This window comes from Sus scrofa, chromosome 3 (assembly GCF_054392235.1).
Source record: "Sus scrofa isolate SSC_HxYL_T2T_F1_AM1 chromosome 3, Sscrofa_HxYL_maternal_Yorkshire_Landrace_v2.0, whole genome shotgun sequence".
NCBI lineage: Eukaryota > Metazoa > Chordata > Mammalia > Artiodactyla > Suidae > Sus > Sus scrofa.
Genome location: NC_139385.1, coordinates 69,427,869 through 69,454,943, shown reverse-complemented (window position 1 = coordinate 69,454,943; position 27,075 = coordinate 69,427,869). Strand labels below are relative to the sequence as shown.

Genomic DNA, 27,075 nt, shown 5'->3' with positions numbered 1-27,075 from the left:
TTTGTTGGGATTGAAGGTAGCATATGCTGTACAAGGACAGAAAAGGAAGACCAATCCCTGAAGGTCACTCTTGTAAAGTGAATTCCAAGTGCAGCAGATTCTTTGGGAAGATCTGGATGATGATGTAACAGACGTGGGGGCGGTTGTGTCGAACCGAAGGAGGAATCAGCTTGAAAACAGAGGGCAGGCATCTGAGAGCCGGCTTTTCCACTTGGGCAAGTCTCTCCATCTTTCTGGTTCTGTTTCTTCATCTGTAAACTGGGGTAATAATGTCACACTCTGTGAGCTGGGGTTTCCAAATAACAAACAAACACAACCATGCACACAGAAAAACAACCTCATAATAGTTCTACAAACATACATCACCATCAACAATTCATTATTCATTCACTCATTTATTATTCAGCAAATGCTTGTACAACCGAGGCACTGTGCCTTGTGCTGAGCACTGCAAAAAGGGTAAAACTGAATTAAGGATTTGAACTAGATGCAAAAATTCTAGTTCAAATCCTTAATAAACCATAGATGAAGTTGAACTGAAGCATGGAAATAAAGTAACTCTCTGGTGGTTCACAGAACCAACAGGCTGGGTTTTCACAGTGGATTTAGGAGACACTGTGTTATCAAGCATTTACAGTCTTAAGAGAGTGGGGAGGGGGAAGGAATGCGAAGACAAACTCACACAAGGACATGAAGCCTCAGACCCATCCAGCCCTTTGGCTGGGGTAGTGCTTTCTGCACTGTTGCTGCAATCTGAGGAAGACTTCTCATCTCTGGTGGCTGCTCTGGTCAGTAAAGTCAGTGGAGACCCTTTGCTCAATCACCATTGCTAGATTAAATTGCTAGATTGTCACCTAGCAGTGGAACCCTGGTACAGTGCATGGCCTACCAGCTGACCCTCAGATCAATGCACAGCAGTTCGCAGAAGCCTCCAGCCTGGGCCGGGCCCTCAGAGGAAAGACCTGATTAGAACTCTCTGTACCTAGTTACTCTCTATTTCTTTGTCTTTTTATCTCTTTCCTTCTTGTTCCCATCTTTATTATCTTTTGTCTCTCTTCCAGCTCTCTTTATTTTCCTTTTCCCTCTAATCCTTTAAAAATTTACTTGAATTGAACACACTATGGAATTACTTTCTCTTTTTGATATTTCACTGTTAGTGTAAAGAAAGACAGCACATTTCTATACACTTATCTTGCATCCCGCCATCTTGCTGAATTCATTTAGACACTATGGAATTAAATTATAAACATTAGATTGCTAAATAAAATGCTACACACACACACATACCCACAAAGTATTTTCTGTTTATTAAAACAGAATTTAAACAGCTCTATGGAATGTAAAAGTCTGGGGCAGATTATTTGTTTGGATTTGTGATTCTCAGTCTAGACTTTCCTCATGTCTAGGTTATTGTCTTTGGTCGACAGCAGAAGATAATATATATGGGAAACCCAGTGGATCTTTGAGTCTGTGAAGAGAACAGAGAATTGAATGGAAGTAGGTAGGAGATCCTCCTTTTATTCAGGTCCAGGGAACAGATTTCAGCTTCTGTTTAGTTACTGAGGATTTTAAAGGGCTCAAGATGAGGCTTTGTAGGTTGTGTTTCAGCCCCCCTCCAAAGACAGGGACTGCTGTGTCCTCCTCTTCACTGTGCATCTTCCCTCATCTACCTCTCAGCCCCCAGAGCACATGCTCCTCCATGTATGTAGAATGAAAGAATCCAGGAGCAGGTGTTGGGGCAGAAGTTGTAAGAGAATGGGTTGAATATATGCTGATTCCCCAAGTCATTTCTCTGTTTATAGTCTTATTCTCCTCTATCTGTGATGTTAGTTTTTTTCCTTGTTATGTGTCTCTTTCTAACAGGGATGGCCAAAAATCCATGTTCCAGTTGTTAGAGTTGTCAGAGAACTTCAGTAAAGGAACCATCGCTTCTCTGCCCATCAACAAAGTGGGTGGGCAGCCAGGTCTCAGCTGGAAGGTAGTCCAAGAAGAGTTCGTGATGTCTTAGACTTGAGAGCTTCCTTTTCCACAAGGATGTAAGCACACTCTCAGCTCACCAACCTTCTGGCTAGGAAGACAGCTGAACGGTTGCACCACTTGAAACCACGCACTCTTGACTGGAGAGCCCATTTCTTTCTTTTTTTCCCCAGCATGAAATATTGGTGTTTTGGGAAATGCACCTTCCACCTTAATCCCTCAACATTTTTATGTTCCATTATGGTGTCAGGCACTATGAATTGAGGGAAAATATGGCAAACTGAACTTGGTCCTCAGACCTGTGGGTGAGATACTGTAGTCAGAAATAGTTCCTTCACTTTGTGCCTAGTTCTCCATCTTTCAGATTGAGAGATTTGTCCTGCCTTTACATGTCAAATAAGTAAAGAAGACCAGAGGGACTGTGATATATTTCTGCAATTTGGGAGAAATTAAGGTTTCAGACTAAACTTAAAAAAGCTTCCCAGTAGAATCACTGCAGGGAGATTGTCCACTGAGCTCAGCCTTGGAATCCAAGGTTATTATTACCTATTACAACATAATATATTGGTAATTATTGTTATAATTATCAGCGTATTATAATTTATAATTATGAATTATCATAATTATTAAACCATTACTGTAAAATAATATTAATTATTACCTGCTACTAATTAAGGAGAAGAAGAGATCATAGGTGGATCACATACTCTGTGACTTGCCCTGTACTAAGTGGATTCTATATAAATTTCACTTGATACTGGGACAGAGGTTTTATTTCTATATTCCATTATAGACAAAGCACTTAGAACCTAGAGTGGGTAAATGAGTTTGGAAGTGATGAGTTCCCGTGTCATAGCTTATTAACCTCTGGCTTCCCAGTCACAGGGCTGGAGCAATGGAGAGATTTATGAGGACACCCTTGGAGTCAGGCAAATCCCAGGTTGGCTAATGTTTGGGCAGTGGGGTGAAGGTCTGTCTCTCCCCAGAGCTCCAACATATGTGCTGTTGCCCCTTCTGTGTGGTTTTATGGAGCTCTCTAGACACCCCACCCTCTGTCCCACTGCTCTGTGTGGAATTTCTGCTAACTCGTTTCTACACTAGGCTGGGAGCTCTTTGAGACTGAGAGCTCTGTCTTGTTCACTCTGTTATCTATGGAACGCAGTACGAGGCCAGGTATCGAAGATGCTCATCACAGTGTGTGGAAAGAATGAAGGTGGGTATCCACGTATCCCATCATACAAGCAGACATTTCCTATAGCAGTTAGGGTTGCTTGGTATAGAAGGGCAAACAACTAACCCTCTGAGTTGGGTAAGGGCTAATGCATGGCTGAATGGATGAGTGGATGGCTAGAGGCATGGATGGAAAGGGGAGATAGTAGCAGAGAAGGATTCTGACCTGAGTGCTAGGAAATGTACTGAAATATGTTCTAAAATGTTGCTATGACTCCTCTCTATCCCTCCCAGCCATCTATCTCTGAGATGCCCAAACTATTTCACATGAATTGTATCTTGCTGCTCTCAAATACTTCCTGGACCTCCATGGGCCTTATGAGGAACCTGATTGCTCGCAACTTCTTTCTCATGTGCAGTGTCTTTGGGTTCTCTTATCACATCAGACCACTTGGAGGGTGCTTGACCATCAAGGTCATTGAGTTTTTCAAGTGGGAGAATTCTAAGACTGGAGATGGGGCAGTGAATTTAGATAGAACAGTATTAAACAAGGCCAGGGTCCATGTTACTTCCATCTCTGGGCTGGACACTGACCTGGCCAGGTGCTGTGAGGTCCAGGTGCAGGGGGCCATGGAAACTACTGCAAGGGTGTGGAGAGCACCACCCAGCCTGCCAAAAGGGGATGGGGGTGAAACTAGCAGATGTGCTCAAGGTTCTGTTTTCAGTTCCCCAAAAGGTCTGCTTCTTGACCAAAGCAGTGTGACCGTTGCTATGACAGTTGCTATCTTGGTCCTCGGGGTAGTCCCCTGTAAGATGTCATTGCTTTTTTGATCTTCTCAGGCCAGTCATCATGAAACTTGGTAATAACCAGTCTGGGGCTGGGGTGATTGGGGCATGGTTGAGGCCTGAGCACTGTGATGGTGGAAGACATTGGGGTGCTAAGAGGGGCATTTGGTTAGTGAGTTATTTTTCCAAATTAAACCAACACTCTTAGTTGTCTTAGATTTGTCTTTGGTTTTTGCTGAGGGTTGTGAATTCCTTCCCTGAGAGGTCTGTAATTAGCTCATTGCTACATCTTGTAGAAACAAAACAGGTAGAAAGAACACTAGCCTTGAATCTCAATTCTGTCTTTAAGTGACCAGGCCATGCCCCGCTATTTAGTCTCCTCATCTATTACTGAGAGATTTGATATCTAAACTCATTCTATTGTAGGATTCAATGAGTCTTTGCCCCTGAAAGTGCAACTGTGAATAGTAGTTATTAAGGGACTGTGTTTTTAGAGTTTAGGCTCTTGATCAGGCTGCCTGAGTCTGAAAACTGATTTTGGCATTAACTCTGGGATCTTGGACAAAGTATTTATTCTAAGTCTTAGTTTCCTTATAATTCAAACTACCCATGAATTTTTGGAGGATTCAGTGACATGATCTCTGTCAGGGTTGAGACATTACTATCCATTCCTCTATCAAAGAATAAAAAGCTTTTACAACCTGGCCTGTGTTGGGCCACCCACAATATTATGGAGGGTCTTTACTGTGTATGTTTTGTTTCTTGCCTTCACTGATCATAAACATTTTGTTACGGTGTCATAGGTTGGAGGCTGTTTCTCATTTGCTCTTCAAGCCTATGATAAAATAAAAAGTTATGTATCTTCTTGAGAAAGATTCATAGAGAAAGAAGACCATTTTTCACTGACCAGTCTCACACTTTTGTTAGTATTAGAGGAGGTGATGGAGGCCTAATAGGTACTGTTACAAACCAATAATATTGAAAACCTACACAGTACCTGCCACGTGCCAGACTAGGAGAAAACATGGTGGTTTGGGGTTGGTTACTGTGATTTTAGTCATGGATCTACCTCTCTGCAATCCTTACCTTTCTTTTGCAGTCTTTCTTAGCCTCGGTTTCCTCATCCATGAGGCAAGATGTCCACGGACACCCGCTTCTCTTCTGTGAACTGTCTGTCTTCCTAGCTGAGGGCAACACCTCCACCTGTGTCCCCCCTTTCCCATCTCACCTACTCAGTGACATCTCTCCAGCGATTTTCTCTTCTATCTCCCGCAGCACCAGATCATTTTCCTCTACTGGGTGATTCTCATTTAGCATTTGTCAGGGTGGAAGAAATTTTCCTTCACTCTTCTAGGTTCTTTGGGCTGGTCTAAGAATGAAATGGGTATGAATGAGAGAGATAAACAGGAGAAAATCAAACACAGTCGAATAATGTGGATCAGGAGGAAAGACCCAGAACAACTGAGGAACTCGCCAAAGTGGCTGAAACTATCACCTTCAATACCATCTTCAGCTAAAGACAGAAGAAGATTTTGGGGGTGGTGGTTTGGGGCTTCAGAGGGGAAGAAGGCCATTCGCATGGAGATGGAAACGTCAATGCTTGGTACATAAACGTCCCTCTGATCTCTGAGGGTTTCCCCACCACACCTAGCCCTTAGCCTCTGTAGACAAGTCTGGCAATAGCTCTATTCTGGGAACAGGCCCTCAATCTAAATTTTTTAGGCTGTTGGGGGAAGGTCCACATTTCTTCTTGTGTTTTTTGGGCCTTAATTGTTTTCAGCTCAAAATAATCCACATGCCTGAGAGACATTTCGGGGTGGCAAGTTTTGCTTCCTGGCACATTAAAAAATGCTGTCATTACTCAGGATTTCCCATTTTGGCTCAGTGGTAATGAACCTGACTAGTATCCATAAGGATATGGGTTTGATCTCTGGCCTCACTCAGTGGGTTAAGGATCCGGCGTTGCTGTGAGCTGTGGTGTAGGTCATGTAGATCTGGCATTGCTATGGCTGTGGTGTAGGCTGGCAGCTATAGCTCTGATTAGACCCCTAACCTGGGAACCTCCTTATGTTGCAGGGGAAGCCCTAAAAAGCAAAAATAAATAAATAAAATAAAATAAAAAATTTTTAAAAATGCTGTCATTTCTCTCATGTTGTCGTGGCCTCATTTTCCTCCTTCCCTTTTCCACCTCTCTCCTTGAAAGGACTGGTCATGCACACTGTCTCAATTTTTTCTTCCCGTTTTCTTTAGAACCCATGCCGATCAGATGAGAATTTTGCCCCTGCCATTCTATAGAAGCTGCTCTTATCTATTCACCCATGACCCACTACATTCCCTCTGTCCAATGGTCCATTTTCATCCCAATTGACGCAGTTGACAACTGATCAGTTTCTCCTCTTTGGAACATCTCTTCCCTTGGATTTCAGGACAGCACCATTTTCCTGATTTTCCTTCTTCTCTGATCAATCTTCTCAGTCCTTCATCTCACTAATCTCTTAATGTAGGAGCACCTCCCAGCTCAGTGCTTGGGTTTCTCTATCCATGCTCTCTAGCTTGGTACCCTCTCACAGTCTGTTGCAGTCTGATGGCTTTTAACACCATCCGCATGGTGATGGCACTACATGTATGTCTCTAGGACTGACCTTTCTCGTCTGAATTCCAGGCTCTCATATCTAGCTCTCTAAGGGCCGTGTTTGCTTGGTTGGCTAATAGGCATCTCAGATTTACCATGTCCAAAACAGACATGGTAACAGAGGCTTTAATCATCAAGGCAGTGTCTACTGGTGTAAAGATGAACAAATAGGTCATGGAATGGAATCAAGAGCTTAGAAATAGACCCAATTTTATGCTCAGTTGATCTTCAGTGAAGGTGCCAAAACAATCCAATAGGGGAAAGGAAAGTCTTTTAAAATAAATGATGCTGGGACAGTTGGATAGCTACATGGAAAAAAAAAAAACAAATAATGTTAACCCACATACCTCATACTTTATGCCAAAATTAATTCCAGATGGATCAAAACTGAGCTGCTGGTCTTTCTCCCCAGAGCGCTGCATCTTCTATAAGCTTTAACTTTATCTTTCTAATTCCTCAGGCAGAAAACCCTAGATGCACCTTCGTCTCCTCTATCTTTTTCTACATCCACACTGTCAGCAGGTCTTGTTAGTCCTGCTTTCAATGCAGCACCACCTCTCACTTGGATTATTGTCGTGGGCTCCTAGCCAAGGCTCCTATTGCCATATCTCTCCCTATCCCACCCCTGACAGATTATTCTCATCAGAGCACCCAGGGAAATCCTGTTATATATAAACCAGGCAGAATTATTCTTCTGCTCAAAATCCACCAACCTTCATCTCAGTGGGAGTAAAACAATTCTTCCTGTGACCATAAGAGCCTGCAAGACCTACCCCTCCCCACACAACTCTGTGCAGTGAACAACTCTGTGCAGTGAACACCCACCTCAGTGCTTTCATCGCTGTTCCTGCTGCCTAGAATGGTCTTACCCACTTAGGCACACGGTCCATTTCCTTACTACTTCGGTCTTTACCTAAATGTTATCTTCTCAGCAACAGTGTTCCTGATGAACTATCTGAACTTATAATCCTACCCTAGCAATTCCTGTCCTCTTTCTCCCCTGTAATTTTCTCCTTAGTATATATTATTACCTAAGATGATGTATTTGTATGTGTTTATCTTGCCTATGATATCTCCCCAGCTAGACTATAAGCTTCATGAGGGCAGGGAATTTTATCTGTGCTGTTTCTCTGGCCTCTAAAGTGGTGCCAGGGGAGTTCCTGTTGTGTCTCAGCAGGTTAAGAACCCAACATATTGTCCATGAGGATGCGTGTTTGATCCTCGATTAGTGGGTTAAGGATCCAGCATTTCCTCAAGCTGTGTTGCTGTGGCTTGGTGTAGGCTGGCAACTGCAGCTCCAATTTGACGCCTGGCCTGGGAAATTCTGTATGCAAAAGGTACAGCTGTAAAAAGAAAAAATAAAGCAGTGAATTTACTCAATCCACACTGGATGCAAGGATGATAAAAGGAGGTCTGTTAAGGAAAACTTAGCAGGTCCTCCACCTGCAGTGGGGTGGGTACCTTTCTCCCAGGCAGAGATAGCATCTCAGCACACTTAGAGGCTTGCCTAGCCATCACTCCTGAGTGAAAAGAACTGAGCATCCACTATTTGGAACAAAAATACCTGACTTCTTAGAAGCAGCATATGGATTATATGTATAGACACAGTAAGAAAGTGAAAAGTTCCTCGTGGTTGGGAATGGGTTTAGATTAATAATAATCTTGTTAGTGTCACAAGATTGGGGCAGTCACACTGCTAACCCACAACCTCCACCACCCGCCACTCCTATGGTCACCCACCCCATCCCAAGCACCCTTGGGCATATCAGTTCCCTTCTGCGTCCTCTCTGTCTGATCTTAGGACAAAGGGCCAGATTGGAAACTTGGAGTCCTTTTCCAGATCTAATGTATGTCATAGAGGCTTCAAAAATGGACTGCAACTTTCTATCAATTTTTTTTAAAAAGAAGAATTTCTCACAATTAACCATGTATCTTAGATTTGATGCTAACACATTCCCGCAGATCCCTAAGCAAGCTGACATGTAAACATATCCTTTTGGATAAAAAGGGGAAGGGAGAAGAGAGGACAGACCAATGAATAATTGGAAAAAAAATCAGGAAAGGAAGATGAAGAGAAAGAAATTGGCAAAGGGAAAGAAGATAGAGGAGGTGGGGAAGCAGCAGCAAAGGCTTGTTGATAGAGGCTAAGAAATGAAAGAGAAAGAGGAAGTGGAGACAGAGGTTTGTTTATTTGTTTGTTACACTGTGCCTGGTGCAGCCACTGACACGTCCAAGACTGAACTCTTCCATTGTGTCCCCGGCGTAAAAAGTCCCATTGTTCTTTCTTGAGACCCTAGACTCTAGTGAACTGAAGTGTGTGCCAGGCCCTTTCGTCTTCCCACAGAAGGTGCCACAGGCCCACATACTATTTGTCTTTTCCCATTTCCCTAAACCATCCTCTTCTCTGAGGCTGTTGTTTCATGGGGGTGGTTCACTTTCCTTATGCATCACTTGACTGTCCTGCTTTTTATTTTATTTTATTTCATTTTATTTTATTATTGTTAGGGCTGCACCTGCAGCATATGGAAGTTCCCAAGCTAGGGGTCAAACCTGAGCTCTAACTGCCAGCCTATGCCACAGTCACAGCAATGCAGGATTTGAACCGCATCTGTGACCCACACCACAGCTCACAGAAACGCTGGATCCTTAACCCACTGAGTGAGGCCAGGGATCCAGCCTGTATCCTCATGGACACTAGTCAGGTTCATTAACCACTGAGCCACGATGGGAACTCCCGACTGTCCTGTTAGATTGTAGGAATATTCATAGTTTACTAAGGCTGACTTGTCAGTACAGATAGAATTTGTTGAGGACTGAACTCTTATCCTTGTCATCCCCATTATATTAAGTAGCTTGGGCTGGTAACAGAGTATCACAAGCTGGGGTGGGGGCTTAAAACAACAGGAAGTTAGTCTCTCTCAGTTCTGGAGGCCAGAAGCCTGAAATCAAGGTGGTTCCTCCTGAGGCTCTGAGGCAGAAGCCACGCCGAGCCTCTTTCCTGGCTCTGATGGCTCCCCAGCCATCCTTGATGTGCGTTAGATCATTGCAGGTGCATTACTCCAGGCTCTGCCTCCATTACCGCATGGCCTTCTCCCTGTGCATCCCTGCGTCCCTAATCTTCCTCTCCATGGCAGGACACCAGGCACTGGATTAGGGCCCGCCCTCGCCTAAAATGACCTCCTCTTTTTTTAAAAATTTGTTTTATTTTTATTTTTTGTAATTATTATTATTTTAATAATTATTTCCCTAATACATTTTTTTCTACTATACAGCGTGGTGACCCAGTTACACATAAATGTACACATTATATCTTCACACATTATCATGCTCCATCATAAGTGATTGGACATAGTTCCCAGTGCTACACAGCAGGATCTCACTGCTAATCCATTCCAAAGGCAATAATTTGTATCTGTTAACCCCAAGCTCCCCAACCACCCCACTCTCTCCCCCTCCCCCCCTTGGCATTTTGAGATAAATTATAGATTAATAGGAAGTTGCAAAGATAGAACAGAGAAGTCTGGTGTACCCTTCACCCCACCCCCCCATGGTTACTTCTTACATATGTACAGCACAATATCAAACCCAGCAATAGGACATTGGTACAATGTGTGTGGGTGTGTTATTTATGCCATTTTATCACATGCCTAGATGTATGTAACCACCACTTTAACCAAGAAACAGGGTTATTCTGGAGTTCCCTTTGTGGACCAGCAGGACCCAACCTTGTCTGTGTGAGGATACGGGTACGATCCCTGGCCTTGCTCAGTGGGTTAAGGATCTGGTGTTGTTGCAAGCCATGGAGTGGGTCATGGATGCCTGTGGCTGGGTCATGGGCCAGAGCTACAGCTCATAGTCAACCTCTGGCCTGGGAACTTACATAAGCCACAGGTGTGGCTGTAAAAAGAAAGAAAAGAAAATAAACAGGGCTATTCCATCACCACCAAGATCTCCCTTTTTAGTCACATCCACTCTTCTTTCTGGCCCCCCACCCCACACTTCTGCCTGGCGATCAGTAATATGTTCTCCACCTCTATAATTTTGTCATTTCAAGAATGTTATGTAAAAAGAATCATATACCACGTGACTTGCTAAAACTGTTTTTTTTTTCCACTAAGTATAGTGAACTTCAGAATCATCCAAATTGCTGCATTTATTGGCACCTTGTTTCTTTTTCTTGCTGCATTGTGTCCATCATTGAACTTGTTGAAAGACATGTTGAGGCATCTAGTGAGTTACCTGTTGAATCACCTGTTGAGGGACCTGTTGGCTGTTTCCAGTTTTTGGAAAGCTTTTCGTACAAGGCTGTTATGAATGATTATGTACACGTTTTTGTGCGGACATAATTTTTAATTTCTGGGGGATAAATAACCCAGAATGCAACTAAACTATTTTGTTTAGCTTTTCAAAAAACTGGCAAATTATTTTCTAGAGTGCCTGCAGCATTTTACATTTCCACCAGCAATGTATGAAAGATCCCGTTTCACTGCATCCTCACTAGCCTTTCTGTATAATCTCTTTTTAACGTGGCTACATCTGCAAGGACTCTCTTCCCAAAGGGGGTTGTATTTACGGGGACTGGGAGTTGGAAATTGAGCATATTGAATTGAAGGATACAGTTCAACCAGTAACACCTGTCTTTACTTCCTTGGGTCATGATGGATCTGGCTTCAGAGTTTTGCTTCATGAGAAGAGCCTTGCTTGGCACTAGAGATGCCATTGATTGTTGAGTTTTGCCCCCAGAGATGGGCAACAAAATTTATGTCATTTGAAGGGAGGAGTCCCTGGGAGGGTAGCATGTTTGACCCTCTGTTCTATGCAGTGTTGGAAACCCTAGAAGAGAGAATTGTACAGGTGTCAAGATAGGCAGGTAGGGCTTTGATCCTGGGCCTGCCACCTTAGCTTCTCTCTTATCTATAAATTGGGTGTAAGATATTTCTTTTCTTTTTTTTTCTTTTTAGGGCCTCACATGTGGCATATGGCAGTTCCCAGGCTAGGGGTCAAATTAGAGCTGCATGCAGCTACCAGCCTACACCATAGCCATAGAACACGGGATCTGAGCCCGTGATCTTGCAGCAACACTGGATCCTTAATCCACTGAGCGAGGCTGGGGACCAAACCCGCATCCTCCTGGATACCAGTCACGGTCTTAACCTGCTGAGCCACAACGGGAACTCCTTGATCAACATTGTAATGAATGCTTTTAACCTTGTAGTGAGTGTGGAAGGCATTCAGGATGGTCTTTGGCAGATAGGAAGCTCTCCATGTGTATTGTATTTAAAATGTAATGAAGGCATCCTATTCCCTTAAATTGAAGTGCCAGAATGGACTTCAACATTCCCTGTTGCCTGTTGACCTATGCTGTTATCATTATTTTGTTATTTTACATATATGTATATATATATTTTTTATACATATATATTTCTATGACTTGGTTTCTAGCCGTTCCCTTCTTTTGAGAGACTGGCTTTCGGTAAACTAGAGTCAATTAGATCACAGGATATGTGACTGTAAGAACTGTCACCCTCAAAATGGTTCTGAGGCCTTGCTGAAGAGGGGACATCAAAAGTCTCATACCACCGCCCAGGAGAGGGTGTAAAGAGAAGTGCTTATGGGTTTCACGGAGGCCTGTCTTACGGAGGACAGGAGGGGAGGGGAGAACTGAGAAGGGTGAATTTTATAAGTGATGGTGTAGTTTTTAGCAACTCAGTATGTAGTTCCTTAAAAGATTAACTATAATGGGGAAAACAACATTTAACAACCTTAAAATCAGACAGGAGAGAGAAATCACAGGTGCAAAGGTTCACTTTATTTATTCATTCCCTCCCCCCCCCCAGTATTAACACGGTTAAAGCCAAAGAGGGGGAGGGGCTGAGGAGGGAAGAGGGGCTGGGGGATTGCCAAGGATCTTCTGGGGTAAGGGCCTGAGGCCTGAGGTGGGGAGGGGGGCTGGGGCTGGGGGCAGGCCAGGGGCCTGTGGGCCTCTAAGCCTCACACTCGTTCCTGCTGAAGCTTTTGACCAGAGGGGAGGCCAGGGTCTTGTGGGTGACCTCACAGGAATATAAATTATGACTTAGGTACTGTGACGTGGGCAGCGAGAGGGTGCTGCTGAGGCTGTAGGTGCTGTCCTTGCTGTCCTGCTCTGTGACACTATCCAGGATGCCACTGCTTTGGACCACCCCATCCACTTTCCACTTGACATTGACTTCTCTGGGGAAGAAGCTATTGAGCAAGCACACCACAGAGACAGTTTGGGTCTCTAACTGCTCCTTCGATGGCGGGAAGATGAAGACGGATGGCTTGGCATCAGCCCCTGAGGAAGCAAGCACAGAGAATGGTGTTTAAGTAACAGGGAAGTTCTCCACTGGGTGCGTTGTTTGTGGGCGATCGACGAGCCGGTAAGGAACCAATGCAGAAGAACTAACTTCCCGCAGCCATCCTAAGGCCTTTTTTGCCTTGCATGCTTTGTTCAGTTCATCTTTTCTCTCCTTCCTCTGTGTTCCCCGCTTCTTGCAGGGAACACGATGCTTCAGGCCAAGAAACAAAACCACTTCATCTGACCCCCTCGGAGTTTAGAAGCAAGAACGGGTCTTGCACAGATCATTTTCCCGGTGCCTCTCCTAGCTCTGGGCAGTGATACCAAGCTGCCTTTCCTTCCTGGGCGTCCTTTGGGTGTGTTGGGCCCAGACCCACCTTGCAGAGTCTGCACCCCGGTTGAGGAGTCAGCCCCTTCCGCATCTGTGATCGGGCCAGCCACTCTCCCTCTCCTCCCAAAGGCTTCAGAGGGAGACCTGGGCCCTGGCCAGATGGCTGTCACCATATGGGGCAAGGTTCAGCCAGACCAGGAGGGGTCAACTGTAATTTTGGCCACCTGCCCAGGAGGAACTGGCTGGCTTCACTTCTGACGGTGAGCAGCTGCCAGATGGCCTCCTGGAAGTCCCCTTTGTGGGCATTCAGGCCCTTGGGTGGGAGAGTAAGAGTTAAAAAACAAATCAAGAATCTTTTGCTTGGAGAAATCAGCAGAAAAGGGAACAGATTTTTATAAAGATAGAAACCTTAATAAAATAAAAACCTTCACGTTAACCAAGCAGTTAGTAAAATACCGAATTCTTAATGTTCTGATATTTTCTTCTCTTTTAACCTTCATTACTATTTTTTTTCCAGAGACTTATATAAAATAGCCTTGGCAGCAAAATCATATGAATTCTAGAAAAAAAGGAGGGGAAATATGCTATGAAGATACTCCTGTTTGGGTCAAGCCTTGATCACTTTAATTTTATATCCTGCATTAATAGATTAAACTATTAGCATATTTGATAAGGAAGTTCTTGCCAGACACCTTAATAACTTTTAACGGAGTTTGAAATTCATGAAAAGATTTTTAAAAGGCCCTAAATGGTTTAGAACAGTTTAAAATACTTAGTTTGAAAAGAGTTTTAAAATGGCCCTAAAATAGTCCTGCCAGGTGGTTGCAAACCAAAAATAATCTTTCTCAAGTATCACTTTTGAAATTAGCTGGAGTAAACAGCGATGGCAAATAGCAAATTACCAAACTCTTTCAAAGGGTAGGTGATTAAAAGACCCAGATTAGAAAATTTCTGGTCACAGAATGAAGGAATTTAAAAATATATTTCTATTAAGTTTCCATTAATGGCATTTTTATCTGCTTAGATACTTTGTATACATGAAATATAATCCTACTGAAGCCATTAAATTTTTGAAACTTAAAAACGTGTCACACCTGTATCTTATTTTTTTATCAGCAATTATACCTTCATGATATTTACTTCAAACTCAGTAAAACTGATCAAAATCTGAGTGGCCAGATGGCTGGCTGCTGTGTTCAATTTTTGCTCTTGTAGCTTTTGCCTTGAAAGGGTTATGCGTCTATTTCTCTCATTTGGATTAAGCCTCTATTACTTAAATCCATTTGACAAGAGACTACTGAAAGAATTATACCCCACTTAAAAAAATAGCTTTAAATTCTTTATAATCTCCTAATAGAAATTTTTATTAAAAGGATATAATACTGTGAATTTTATCTCTAGAATCTCTAATAAAAATCAGGCTTCTCCCTCTTTTCCCCATATTAGCGTGTGCCCGTCATATTTCTATTCTCCTCTGTTAGCGACATTATCTGTATCACTGTGTCAGCACAGTTGAATGGGCGGTCGCGGGGTTGCCGTGGCCTTTAGCGGCAGCTTTTAGCGGCTTTTAGCGGCTGGTGCGCTGCCACCAGAGCCCTGGGGACCCACCGCCAAGATCATTCAATCGCGAAAAAAGGCCGCCATGGGGTCTACAGATCACACTGACGGGTGCCACGGCCTCCTTGGCGGTATAAAAACACCATCAAGTAATAACAGGAAAATAAAAGAATACACTTATTAAAATATTTCCTATTTTTCTACAAATTCATGGGCCTTTAAAAAATGCAGTTCTTTTATTTTCTTTCACTTAAACAGATTTCTTTAAATCTGAGCTTTTGGGGTCAGTCCATCTTTTCCCTCCATTATGAGGAAGATCATTTCAAATTTAGTCTACCATAGAAATTGGATTTTTGAAAAAGGAGATATCTGTCAAGATATAGAATCTCTGCAGAATTTAAGTATTGACAGTTTATCTCTCATTTTAGACTTTAAAAATAACATTGCTTCTGATTCTCAATTAAGTGGCAACTTTAACATAAACATATATTTTTCTAACTTCTTACTGATTTTTTAGCACATCCTATTAATTTTCATTTTTATCTCATATAATAATTTATCAGACAGAAGAGAGAAAACAGACTAAGAAATACATTTCTCTAACCTTTTTAAATTGTAAAGAACAAAAATCATTTACAAGATTTGGCAAAGTTCAAAGAAAATTAATTCGCTTTTGCTCTTTGGAGCTGTAAGAATTCCTTTTTCATCTACACTAATTTTTTTTTCCTTTGAATCATTCAATTTGGCTTAAATTAATCTTTTTGTCTACAAATTCATTTTTGGAGCTGAGTTTAACTTTTGAAACTGATAATAAATATGAAATGCTCTTGTTTACCCATTATTCACAAAACTGACACTTAAGCCTCTAAAAGTCAACACTGGCATTTAGACAAATTTCAGAAGGTAGTAGAGAAAAAATACTTACGTTCAATCTCCACGGATGTCCCTTCACCAAAGGTGATCCACAATATTAACAATTTTACTTTCCCCTCAATGGAAATCTCTTTTTGCTGCTACATCTCATTAGATTGTTGGTTACAGACAAAGTCTGGCCATTTGGATCCCAAGTCAACTGACTCATTTAGCTGCCTCATCAACTAACTAGGTCTTTGTTCTTCCATGAGACAAACTCTGTTCTGACCCTTACTCCTCAGATTTTTGGATGAGTCCCACTCTCTTCAGAACTGACCTCAACTCATACTCCAAACATGAAAAGTCCCCAATTTCACAACCGTATAAGAAAGAAAAAGGAGTAGAAAAGTGCACTTACGTTTGATTTCCAGCTTGGTCCCGCTACCGAACACAACCCACAGTTAAGGCTCTAGAACATTTCCCTCATCAAAAACCCCCTCTGAAGCCAGTCCCATGAGAAAGGCTAATTCAGAGAAAAAGCCAGCGATCTGTTCCCCTTTCTCCCTACAAACCCTACTCTCCTCACAAACTCAACAATTCGGTCTGTCTGCTCAGCTTAAAAGTTGGCTCTTTTCTACTTTTCGGTCTCATCCTTTTGGGTCCCTGGGAATGGCTCATTCAACCAAAATGTCAAAAACTTGCACAAATGACACAACAGGACAAAAATCTCACAAATAATTGAGGGAAAATGTACTCACTTTTGGGCTCCACTTTGGTCCCCGAGCCAAAAGTGAACCATAGCGATTTCCCCTTAACTTCCACTTCTATAAAAACCTACCCTCACAGGACAGCAAGCCCCCTTCCCCAGTTATTTTGGCTTGGAAACCTTAAAAATTAGCCACCCTCTGGTCTCCCATGCAGCAATGTCCCCTCCCTGGTACCTAATCTGGGAAGGCAATTTGTTTGGTCCCTGACAACTAATTCATGAAAACACTGAAAAATGGACAAAAAGCCAACCAATCAATTAGAAACAGCAAAGAATCAGTCGGAAAAAGCCACTTACGTTTGAGCTCCAGCTTGGTCCCCGCGCCGAAACCATACACACAGGGGTTCGTCTCAACTTCCCTCCTGTACAAAAACTGGTTCCCCTCCTGACCCTTGAGCAGAGCTCTGTTCAGAACATGGGCTTTGCTTCCCAGTAAGTTTCTGAAACTATCATTCTAACAAGTTTTTCCTCACCCAGTGCCTGACTCTTAGTTCTGCCCAGAAAATGTGCCCTCAGTTTTCCAGTTTGATGACAGGCTTTAGTTTTGCCCTGGAGAATGTCAGTCTGGTTTCAGAGAGTCAGGACATGAATCATTTCAGAGCCACAGAGACCGTAAGACACAGACAGCCAAGGAAGGAACGTTTGGATTGACTTACGTTTGAGTTCCAGCTTGGTTCCTTGGTCGAACGTCCACCACAGTGACAGCTGTCTGCTGTCTCAGTGAACAAAAACCCTTTTCCCTGAAGAGGAACAGAGCCTTGGGTCAGCTACTGAAGCCTAATTCCCTTTGCAAGCAGCTGTGGAGGCCCTGGGCTTCTCTGGCAGAGCATGTTTGTCTTCTTTGGTGTGTTTTAAAATACTAGAAGATGACATATTTCTGTCTAAGGCCTGATGGTCCCTTTCTTTAGAAATCAACCATGTCCATGATTTATTTGTTTATTTATTTATTCATTGGGAAGTAGGTTGAATATGAATTACAAAGAAAGACAAGCACATTTAAAAACTGCACTTTAGGAGTTTCCGTTGTGGCTCAGTAGTTAACGAATCTGACTAGGAACCATTAGGTTGTGGGTTCAATCCCTGGCCTTGCTCAGTGAGTTGAGGATCTGGGGTTGCCGTGAGCTGTGGTGTAGGTTGCAGACGGGGCTCAGATCCCGCGTTGCTGTGGCTCTGGCGTAGGCCCGCATCTACAGCTCCGATTCGACCCCTAGCCTGGGAACCTCCATATGCCATGGGAGCGGCCCTAGAAAAGGCAAAAAGACAAAACAAAAAACAAAAAACAAAAACCCTGCATTTAAAAAAAATTGTAGTTGATTTACAATGGTATGTTTATTATTTATTTATGTATTTATTTATTTATTGGGAAGTAGGATGAATATGAATTACAAAGAAAGACAAGCACATTACAAAAAACTGCACTTGGAGTTCCCATTGTAGCGCAGCAGAAATGAATCTGACTAGGAACCATGAGGTTGCGGGTACGATCCCTGGCCTTGCTCAGTGGGTTAAGGATCTGGTATTGCCATGAGCTGTGGTGTAGGTCGCAGGTGCGGCTCGGATCTGATGTTGCTGTGGCTGTGGTGCAGGCCGGCAGCTGTAGCTCTAATTAGACCCCTAGCCTGGGAACCCCCATATGTCTGGGTGTGGCCCTAAAAAGCAAAAAACAAAAACAAAAACAAAAATGAAAAAAAAAAAAAAAACACCAAAACCCTGCACTTAAAAAAAAAAACCTGTAGTTGATTTACAATGTTATGTTAGATTCAGGTTACAGCAAAGTGATTCAGTTACACACACACGCATACATATATTCTTTTTCACATTCTTTTCCATTATAGGTTATTGTAAGCTACTGCATATAGTTCCCTGTGCTATATAGTAGGTCCCTGTTGTTTATTTTGTGTACACTGGGGTGTATCTGCTAACCCCAGACTCCTTATTTATCCCTCCTACTCCCTTTCACCCTTGGTAACCATCTGTTCGTTTCCTATGTCTGTGAGTCTATTTCTGTTTTGTAAATAAGTTCATTTAAAAAATTGCACTTTTTTATAGTCTCCTGGGGGGGGGGGAGGCTTTTGCAAATGATGAACTTCATTCAGTGTCATTATGGGACTCTTTAGCTTTTCTCAGTTAATCATAATTAGAGAGTATTTTCCTGTTTGAACCTCTTCCTTGCCACCATATTGTCTCAAAAAAGATAGACTACATGTATATCAAACCAAGGCCCGCGTCTTACCTTGAACTCTATTTTGGCATGAAGCTATAGATGACGTGTGAAACAAAAGCAAGGATCAGCAGAGTAGAAAATCCAGACTTAACTTCGTTGGTTGTCAGTTGTCACAGAACAGGTAGAGCTAGAGGGGTACCCACCATGTCACATTGGGCTGAATCAGGTGCCTGCTGTTTTGGAAATCAAGGTGTGCCTTGGTGTTTCCATAGTAACCCCATCAAGGATGCTGAAGTCCTCACTTTGCTGTGAGTCCAGCTTCACTTACTATAGTTGTTTCCCTCTTAACCTTCCAGCCCCATCTCAGCGTATGTTGCTCCCACCATCCTAAACTCTTTAGAGTCTTTCTGTGACTTCCAGCTTTTTACCAAACTCTCCCTCTGCTTGGAAACACCTTCACTCACTGGCATTAGTTTGTGAACAACTAATGTCTTTCAGGACTCAACTCAAGAGAGACCTTCTCCCTCAGCAAGTGGCTCGACTGTGTAGAGCACAGAGGCAAGGTCACTGGACCTAGAACAATTAATCGCTCTTATCTGTTGCCAGATTCTTTCTACCCTACTGGATTGTTAGCTGTTTGATGTTTCATTGTCTTTTCCTTTCTTTCTTTTTTTTTGCTTTTTAAGGGCTGCACTCGGGGCGCATGGAGGTTCCCAGGCTAGCGGTGGAATCAGAGCTAGAGCTGCCAGCCTATGCCACAGCCACAGCAACGCAGGATCTGAGCCACTTCTGCAACCTACACCATAGCTCACGGTAATGCTGGATCCTTAACCCACTGAGCAAGGGCAGGGATCGAACCTGCAACCTCACATTTCCTAGTTGGATTCGTTTCTGCTGCACCATGATGGGAACTCCAAATGTTTCATTGTCTTATATTTGGAAGGCCCAGTACAGTATCTTCACTTGACAAATGCTCAGCAAACATTTGCAGAATGAACAGGGAAAAAAGGAAAAAACTCCAACAATAAATAGTTGAAAATCAGCAATAGATCAGAGCTGATAAGTTGTAAGGGACCAAGGAATAATACTAACCACTGAAATAGTAAGTTTTACAAGAGAACTTAAGATTGTAATTCTGAAGATTAGGGTAACTTTCTTTGATTTTGTCACTGAGCACTTTTCTAGTTGCCTTAAAGAGCAAAGTCAGCAGTGGATCTCACCAGAAGAGAGGAAAGAGAGTTGTCAAGTTGGAGATAGAAGAGGGTGGAAATTAAGTGTCCAAAATAGTTCACTGAGCACACAGTCAACTAAGATATTAAAGCGTATAGAAAGTGACTTTCTTTGCAGTAATGCAAGCAGTACCAATCATAATAGTTAACATTTCTTTATTTTTAATTTTATTTTATTTTTTGTCTTTTTAGGCATATGGAGGTTCCCAGGCTAGGGGCTGAATGAGAGCTGTAGTTGCTGGCCTACACCACAGCCACAGCAATGCCAGATCCGAGCTTCATCTGTAACCCATGCCACAGCTCACAGCAATGCCCACTGAGCAAGGTCAGGATCAGACCTGTGTCCTCATGGATGCTAATCAGATTCCCTTCCACTGAGCCATGATGGGAACTCCTTAATAGTTGAAATTTGTTGAGCATTTACAAAATGCCATACATTGTACATGGATCACTTTATTTAATTATCCCCCAAATCTAGAAACTAATGCTATCACCCCCTTTTTCTCTTTTTTGGTTGCCCTGAGGCATATGCAGTCCTTGGGCCAAGGATCAGATCTGAGGCACAATTGAAATCTATGTCTCAGCTGCAGCAATGCCAGATTCTTAACCCACTGTGCTGGGCCAGGGATGGAACCTGCGTCCTGGCACTGCAGAGATGCCACTGATCCCATTGGGCCACATTGGAAACTCCTATCCCTTTGAGTGGCAGAGTTGGGATTCAAATTCAGAGCTCATACACTTAGCTGCAGCATCCTGCAGATGAGATCCTGGAAGTGAAGTCACCCAGTGGAAGCAAACACACAGCAGAAAACATTGGGGTGGGGGGAGAAAAGTGAAACTTTAAAAAAGTGTCCTAGGGTTGGAAATGATTAGAAAAGTAGGCTCAGGAATTCCCATCATGGCTCAGTGGTTAACAAATCCAACTAGGAGCCATGAAGTTATGGGTTTGATCCCTGGCCTTGCTCAGTGGTTTAAGGATCCACCGTTGCTGTGAGCTGTGGTGTAAGTTGCAGACATGGCTCAGATCTTGCATTGCTGTGGATGTGGTGTAGGCCAGCAGCTATAGCTCTGATTAGACAGCTAGCCTGGGAACCTCCATATGCAGCCTTAGAAAAGACAAAAAGACCAAAAAAAAAAAAAAAAAAAAGAAAACCAAAAAAAGAAAGAAAAAGAAAAGTAGGCTCAAATGTGTATATAAGACTGTGCATTGAAATGTTGCTTGAAAGGTAGAAAATGGAAATCCTCATCATAACCTAATTATGATAGAGCTTTTTAATGGAGCACAAAGCAGCCAATAGGAGGATGAAGTAGGGTTTTTTTTTTTTTAGGTAGGTTTTTATGTAGTCACGTGGAAGATGATTGTAAAAATCCCTATAGGCTGTATGGTATGTATTGCGTGATATCATGATCTCATTTTAATTGAATATGTATGGCTATGAATACAGGCTAATTGCTGAAAGAAATACACTAAACCATGCTCAGTAGTTATTTCTTCAAATCAATTAAGGAGGCGTGTTGTCGTGGAAGAAAGAGGCAATGACGTTTTCTCTTTCTATTGTCCTGTATATCATAAATTATTTAACCTTTTAAAATTATGTGAATACATTCATTTTGTGGTTTTCAGAAACAATAAGGCTGTACCAATTTTGATAAAAAGCAAACTCGGGAGTTCCTGTTATGGCTCAGCGGATAATGAGCCTGACTAGTATCCATGAGGACATGGGTTCGATCCCTGGCCTCACTCATTGGGTTAAGGATCTGGCATTGCCATGAGCTGTAGTGTAGGTCACCGACATGGCTTGGATCCTGAGTTGCTGTGGCTGTGGCGTAGGCCAGCAGGTGTAGTTCTGATTTGACCCCTAGCCTGGGAAATTTCATATGCTGCACCTGCGGCACTAAAAAGCAAAAAAAGAAAAAAAAAAAGAAAAGAAAAGAAAGTGAAGCATGCAATTATTATAAAGCAGAACAACTATTATAAAACAATTTGCTGTTAATGAAAGATTTTTATCATAAGAACCATTGTGGCAAAAACTAATTTGTGGATCACTGAGATCCTTAGTATGTGTGCTGTTTATTCTTTGAAGGCAAAGGATGTCTCAGAAGCATCTGTGAGTCTCTGCCAGGACCTGTCATTCTACAAAGTGTCCATGATGGACGGAGATGAGATGGATTTATGGAGGAAAAGCAGTGTCAATAAACTAGTCTGAGAGGTTCTTGGATTTATGCTGGAAATAGAAAATTTAGTGAATCATTCCAACAAACTCTTCACTGAAGCTGATTCCCATGTAGCCCCCAGCAAACCTAGATTCTTAGAATAAATTCTAAACTGCTTGTCAGGTGCGGGGTGGAGAGACACTGACTAAGTGCACATCTATAAATCATTCTGAAAATTATTGGTAAGTTATCAATATTCCTTCCTCAGGTCTAACATTTCAAGAAACACCACTTTTGCTTTTTATTTGACATACTTACCCAGGCTATTTGAGCGCTTTGCCTCCCACAGTAACATATAGTAAATCACTCAGCAGGTTAAGAACCCAATGGCATGATTTTGCTCTTTGCAAGGCTTGAGGGTTTCCCTACCTGGCTCTGGAACTTTTGTCTCTGATGATCACCCTGAAGCTGTTGTTCAGGATATTTTCCAGGTCATCATTCACAGTAGAATCCAAGGCAGTGATCCTTTGACTTCAGCTTGATTCCTCTCTTCTTAGGATTATGTTGTTTGTCACTTGTACTTGACTTAAGCTGATATGCCACAAGGTGAGGAGAAAATTCCAGAGTCCACATTCAGGGGTGCTCAGAACCTGATCAAATTGCTTGTCTTCGGGCTGGGTGCCACAATGGACACCTGCCCTTAATCACCCAGGGGCAACATGGCTTCATTAGCCTGGGAGGAGGGAGTCAGAGGAGATCACTTGAGAACTTGCTGCTTCTTTGCTGCTTTGGAGTTGAGTCTTGTTTCCATGGATCTCTGCAGAAAGATGTGCTGGGAGAAGCAAAGTCCTTTGCCTACCATGTGCAAATGCACATGCCTTAGACATGACCCAAGATTCTGGTCCCACTTTGGAAAATGTAGACATTCCTTGTTTCTATGAATACATGAAGGCTGCAGATATTTTTGACTTTCTAGAGTGAAAGAGAAAACAGCAGCAATGTGCCAGAATTTATGAACCCTTGGAGAAGCTCGGCCAATGAGATTTGCATATTGAGTGTTGTGGTTTCTAGCTAGTTTTGGCTTGTTTTACACTAGTGATGAGCCCTTTGAGCTCTGCCCTGGGGTTTCCTGGCCCCCTGTCTCCTTGGCATCCAGCCCTGGGTCCTTGTTCATCCTGCGGTAGAGAAACCCATCATGAACAACTACTGTGAATGGGCCAGCTCTGCGTGCTTCTGTGGAGTCCATGAATTCGGGCTTTGTTCTTCATACTTTTTGTCTTTATTGCCCAAATCCGCAAGTCCTCATGGACATTCTTCTCTGCTCCCTGTTGGCTCAGAACCCATCACTGAGTGCTTCCCATGCCTCTGACCACTGGACTTCCCTACCTCCAGTCTTGTTCATCTTGGGCAAGGATCTGGGTGCTGGATCTTTCCTGCCCATCACTTGACATTGTCTCAGTCCCTTGATATGCATCCTGAACCCATCTCCAAAGGATTCCAGTCTCTCTCTTTTCTAGTTCCACCAGCTCTTCTGATTACCTCTGTGGGTCAGTTAAGCTGGTTGCCCCTCAACCTAATATTTTGTTGCATGTCAGGGACTTAATGGTACAATTTTGCTCTTTGCAAGTTTTGAAGGATGGGGGTACTTCTCTAACTGGTTCGGGAACATTTGTGTCTGATAATCCACCCTGAAATTTGTGCATCAGGATTTTTTTCCAGCTCATTATTCATAGTTGAGTCCAAGGCAGGTGATTCTTTGACTTTAGCTTGATTCCTCCCTCCTTAGGATCATATTGTCTGTCACTTGTATTTGACTTAAGCTGATATCCCACAAGGTGGGGAGAAAATTCTGGAGTCCACATTCAGGGGTGCTCAGAACCTGATTAATTGCCTGTCTTCCAGTACTTGACTCTACTCTGTTCTTCCTGTCCTTATGGGTTTTCTTTTCCTTCTTTCCTTCCTTCCTCCCTTCCTTCCTTCCTTCCTTCCTTCCTTCCTTCCTTCCTTCCTTCCTTCCTTCCTTCCTTCCTCTGTCTCTCTGTCTTTCTTTCTCTCTTTCTTTGCCATGGCATGCAGAGGTTCCCAGGCATAAACCCCCTGCCACAGCAGTGACAGCACTGGATCCTTAACACACTGAGCTGCCAGGGGACTCCACCTTGTGGGTTTATTTCTTTAAAATAATATTCTTAAAAAATCTTTTTTGCATTTTTGAGTTTGTTTTTGTTTAACAGGGAGGTGTTGTGAGTAAATGTGTGTTTAACCCATCAGCTTCACCTGTACCTTTATTAAATTGGCTCCTTTAGGTTCTATGTGGGGTTAAACAAGGCTGGTGCCTGACTCTTCCTCCCGTACTACTCATCATACACATTTAAGCTATTCTTTTGGCGCTGGGGAAAGAGGAACAGATCACTGTCTTCCCCTTAACCCCTCTGCCCCCTGAGCACTGTCCGCAAAGTACCCTGATCATCGTGGCTGAGGCTAGCCTCTCAAACCTAGGAGGGCAGGATAGGAAGAGGGCAGGCTTGCAGGAAAACGAACAGACAACAAAGTAAAATGAAAACCCAACAGATTGAAGCAAGAAATAATTTGGACTTCTTAAAATTTTATTTTGCTTTTTAGGGCCGCACTTGTGGCATACGGAGGTCCCCAGGCTAGGGGTCGAATCAGAGCTACAGCTGCCGGCCTACACCACAGCCACAGCAATGCAGGATCTGAGCCTAGTCTGCAACCTACACCGTAGCTCCAGGCAATGCTGGATCCTTAATCCATTGATCTAGGTCAAGGATTGAATGCATATCCTCATGGTTACTAGTCAGGTTTGTTACTGCTGAGCCACAATGGGAACTTCCTGGACTTTTAAACTGAATGTAAAGGACCGGTCCACCACTCTTTCAAAATCCTCTTTGCAATGACAGAAGAAATAGAAAAGTGAGAATAAATGTATTTCATGCTTGGAGACCCTTAAAGGGTCATATTAGGAGGAAAAAAATGTGGAAAACTGCAAAGATTTAAATTATGTGATTCAATTGATGGGGAAACTAGAATCTAGAATCTTTCATTACATTACAAAAACAGGAGGGGCCCTTGAAGCAGCCAATACTGGTTTTCCCCACAAAGTCCTAGATGCAGCACCTGCACCTCAGGGTTGTAGGGAGCAGGCATTGGGACTGGGATGAGGGGCACTGGAAGATGGGGTCATGGTTGAGATGCCTGGCACTCACCCTTCAGGCCGTGTGAAGGGTGATGGAAATAAAAAGGGACAGGCATTCCATAGCAGTGGGATAAAAATCCTTAAGACACCAGAAGAAAAAAAAAGTGTAAAAAACCCTCCTAAACTCATAGCAAAATTCAGAAAAGGAAATTTACAAATCAAGAGGAAAATATGATCAATAGAAATATAAAATAAGATGGGAGGACCAAGCCCCAACAGAACCAACATAATAAATGCTAAATTATCGAAAACTTGAAAATAGGCAAAAAGATGACTATTGAGAAAAATTCTTTCCTTGAACAAATTCTGCTCAGGCTCTTCTGAACTCTCTTCTCAAGTGGGTCCTGAATTTTAGCCTTCTGTGTGTATCCCCACATTTCCTAGTTTTAGCAAGAATCTGGCTAAGTCAGTTTAACCAGAGTTCCCCATCTTTTTTTTTTTTTTAAACTAATTATATTTTAAATTAATGTATAGTTCATTTACAATGTTGTACCCATTTTTGCTGTACAGCAAAGTGACTTAGTTATACATATATGTACATTCTCTTTTTTAAAATATTCTTTTCCATCATGCTCTATTCCAAGAGCTTGGTTATAATTTCCTGTGTTATAGAGTAGGACCTCATGGCTTATGCATCTAAATGTAATAGGTTGCATCTACCAACCTCAAACTCCCAGTCCATCCCCCTCCCTCACCCCTCCCCACTGGCAATAACATCTGTTCTCTATGTCTATGAGTCTGTCTCCGTTTTGTAGATGGGCTCATTTGTGCCATATTTTAAATTCCACACATGAATGATATTTGGTATTTGTCTTTCTCTTTCTGACTTCATTTCGTATGATAATCTCTAGTTGCATCCATATTTCTGCAAGTGCCATTATTTCATTCTTTTTCATGGCTGAGTAGTATTCCTCTGCATGTGGGTACCATGTCTTCTTAATCCATTTCTCTGTTGATGGACATTTAGGTTGTTTCCATGTCTTGGCTATTCTGAATAGTGCTGCTGTGAACAGGTCATGCATATATCTTTCTGAATTATAATTTTGTCTGGATATATGCCTGGGAGTGGGATTGCTGGATCATATGGTACAGAATTCCCCATCCTTGATTCTCCTTGATATCTAATTAAATTCCTTATACTCTGTCATCTTCCTGGGAATGTCTAAGGACCTTGGCCTGCCTTCAGCAAGACTTCACCAGGTCATTTTCAACAGAATCCCCCTTACCCTTGGTGTTTCCTCTTAGTGATTTCCTAGCTGCCCACTCCATCCTGTTCATTGGCTCTAAATTCCCTGTATTTGGAGTTGAGCTCAACCTCTCTCCTCTTCTGTATGATCCCTTTGCTGCATAGTGGTCCCTGCCCCAATAGTGATGGTCCTGAATAAAGTCTTCCTTACCATCTTTAACAACTGTCAAAGTAATTTTTTCTTCAACACTAGGTCCTTTCAGGGTCATTTGACCTTTATTTCAGAGAAATAAAGGTTGCTTGACTTCTATTTATTGCTGATTAAAAACTAGATTCCCCAAAGTTAGATGTTAACCTAGAAAAACTAATATTATGAAAATGATGCATGGTTTCTGTCTGAGAAGAAAACCCCTATGTTTACGGTTTTAGCTTTGTAGAACATTAATCAGTTTTGCATCTTGTTTAGCAATCTTATTCCAGGAATGATAGTTGTGTGTGCCTATGTGTGTGTTGTTATATAACCTCTTTGTAACCAGTTTTATCATCTAGTTCTGCCATTAATAAGTTAAATGAATCTTTGGCACTTGTTCACAATATTTATGCAAGATAACTTATTTTATTTTATTTAAAAAAATAACTCAGAGTTGAATCGGAGCTTCAGCTGCCAGTCTACACCAAAGCCACAGCAACATGGGATCTGAGCCACATTTGCGACCTACACCACAGCTCACAGCAATGCTGGAT

The 27,075-nt window shown here is 42.5% G+C and overlaps 1 long non-coding RNA gene and 1 gene segment (V, D, J or C); one reads left to right on the top strand and one right to left on the bottom strand.

Annotated features, from left to right (window-relative positions):
• Positions 1–1,412: 1,412 nt before the first annotated feature.
• LOC146404689 (uncharacterized) lies at positions 1,413–6,074 on the top strand. The gene is made up of 2 exons (XR_014842599.1): positions 1,413–1,501; positions 1,864–6,074. It is a non-coding gene; the product is annotated as an uncharacterized LOC146404689 (long non-coding RNA).
• A 6,278-nt stretch (positions 6,075–12,352) lies between these two features.
• LOC110258179 (Ig kappa chain V-III region MOPC 63-like) overlaps positions 12,353–27,075 on the bottom strand; it is a 102,064-nt gene continuing 87,341 nt past the window's right edge. The window contains 2 exon segments of the V gene segment in view: positions 12,353–12,878; positions 16,685–16,722. Of these exon segments, the coding sequence occupies positions 12,550–12,878; positions 16,685–16,722 (367 nt within the window).